Genomic DNA, 432 nt, shown 5'->3' with positions numbered 1-432 from the left:
TCTATAGCCACCCATTCAATCGATTGATAAGTCTTACTTTTTCTACCCGTTTTGGCTGCCCTTTTACCAAGAAAGTATCTATTTTCATTACCAGCATTACGCTTAATTAGCTAAATTTGAAGCGCTACCCAATTTAGGATTGGCGTTAAACATTTTTTAACCCTTGGTCGCGCCTCCACTTGATCTTCGGTATCCAGGTTTTTCGTGGCATCTTACATTCGTGGAGTATTGTCGATTCCAACATCAGCTGTTTGCTGTGTGTTATCGATACCAGAATCAGATGTTTGAGGACTCGCTTGAATAATTCTATCAGTTTCGTTAACACGATCGGTATTGTTTGAGCTATATACCATCTTCACGCCGCTATCTACTATATAACATCGATAATCACAGGTCGAACATTTGGAGTTGATACCTCAGGGTTTGTCTAGG

At 40.0% G+C, this 432-nt stretch overlaps 1 protein-coding gene across 1 annotated transcript in view; it reads right to left on the bottom strand.

Annotated features, from left to right (window-relative positions):
- Positions 1-212: 212 nt before the first annotated feature.
- Positions 213-432, bottom strand: part of PHALS_02708 (hypothetical protein F444_20559) — a gene marked incomplete at both ends in the record, with an annotated part of 405 nt that continues 185 nt past the window's right edge. Inside the window, one exon of the mRNA XM_024717140.1 lies at positions 213-367. Coding sequence (XP_024582668.1) covers positions 213-367 — 155 coding nt within the window. The remainder of the gene's footprint in view (positions 368-432) is intronic.

The sequence above is a fragment of the Plasmopara halstedii genome, assembly GCF_900000015.1.
Source record: "Plasmopara halstedii genome assembly, contig: Scaffold_2061, whole genome shotgun sequence".
In the NCBI taxonomy this organism is placed as follows: domain Eukaryota; phylum Oomycota; class Peronosporomycetes; order Peronosporales; family Peronosporaceae; genus Plasmopara; species Plasmopara halstedii.
The sequence above is the reverse complement of the archived record's forward strand: the minus strand, read 5'-3'. Positions and strand labels throughout refer to the sequence as shown.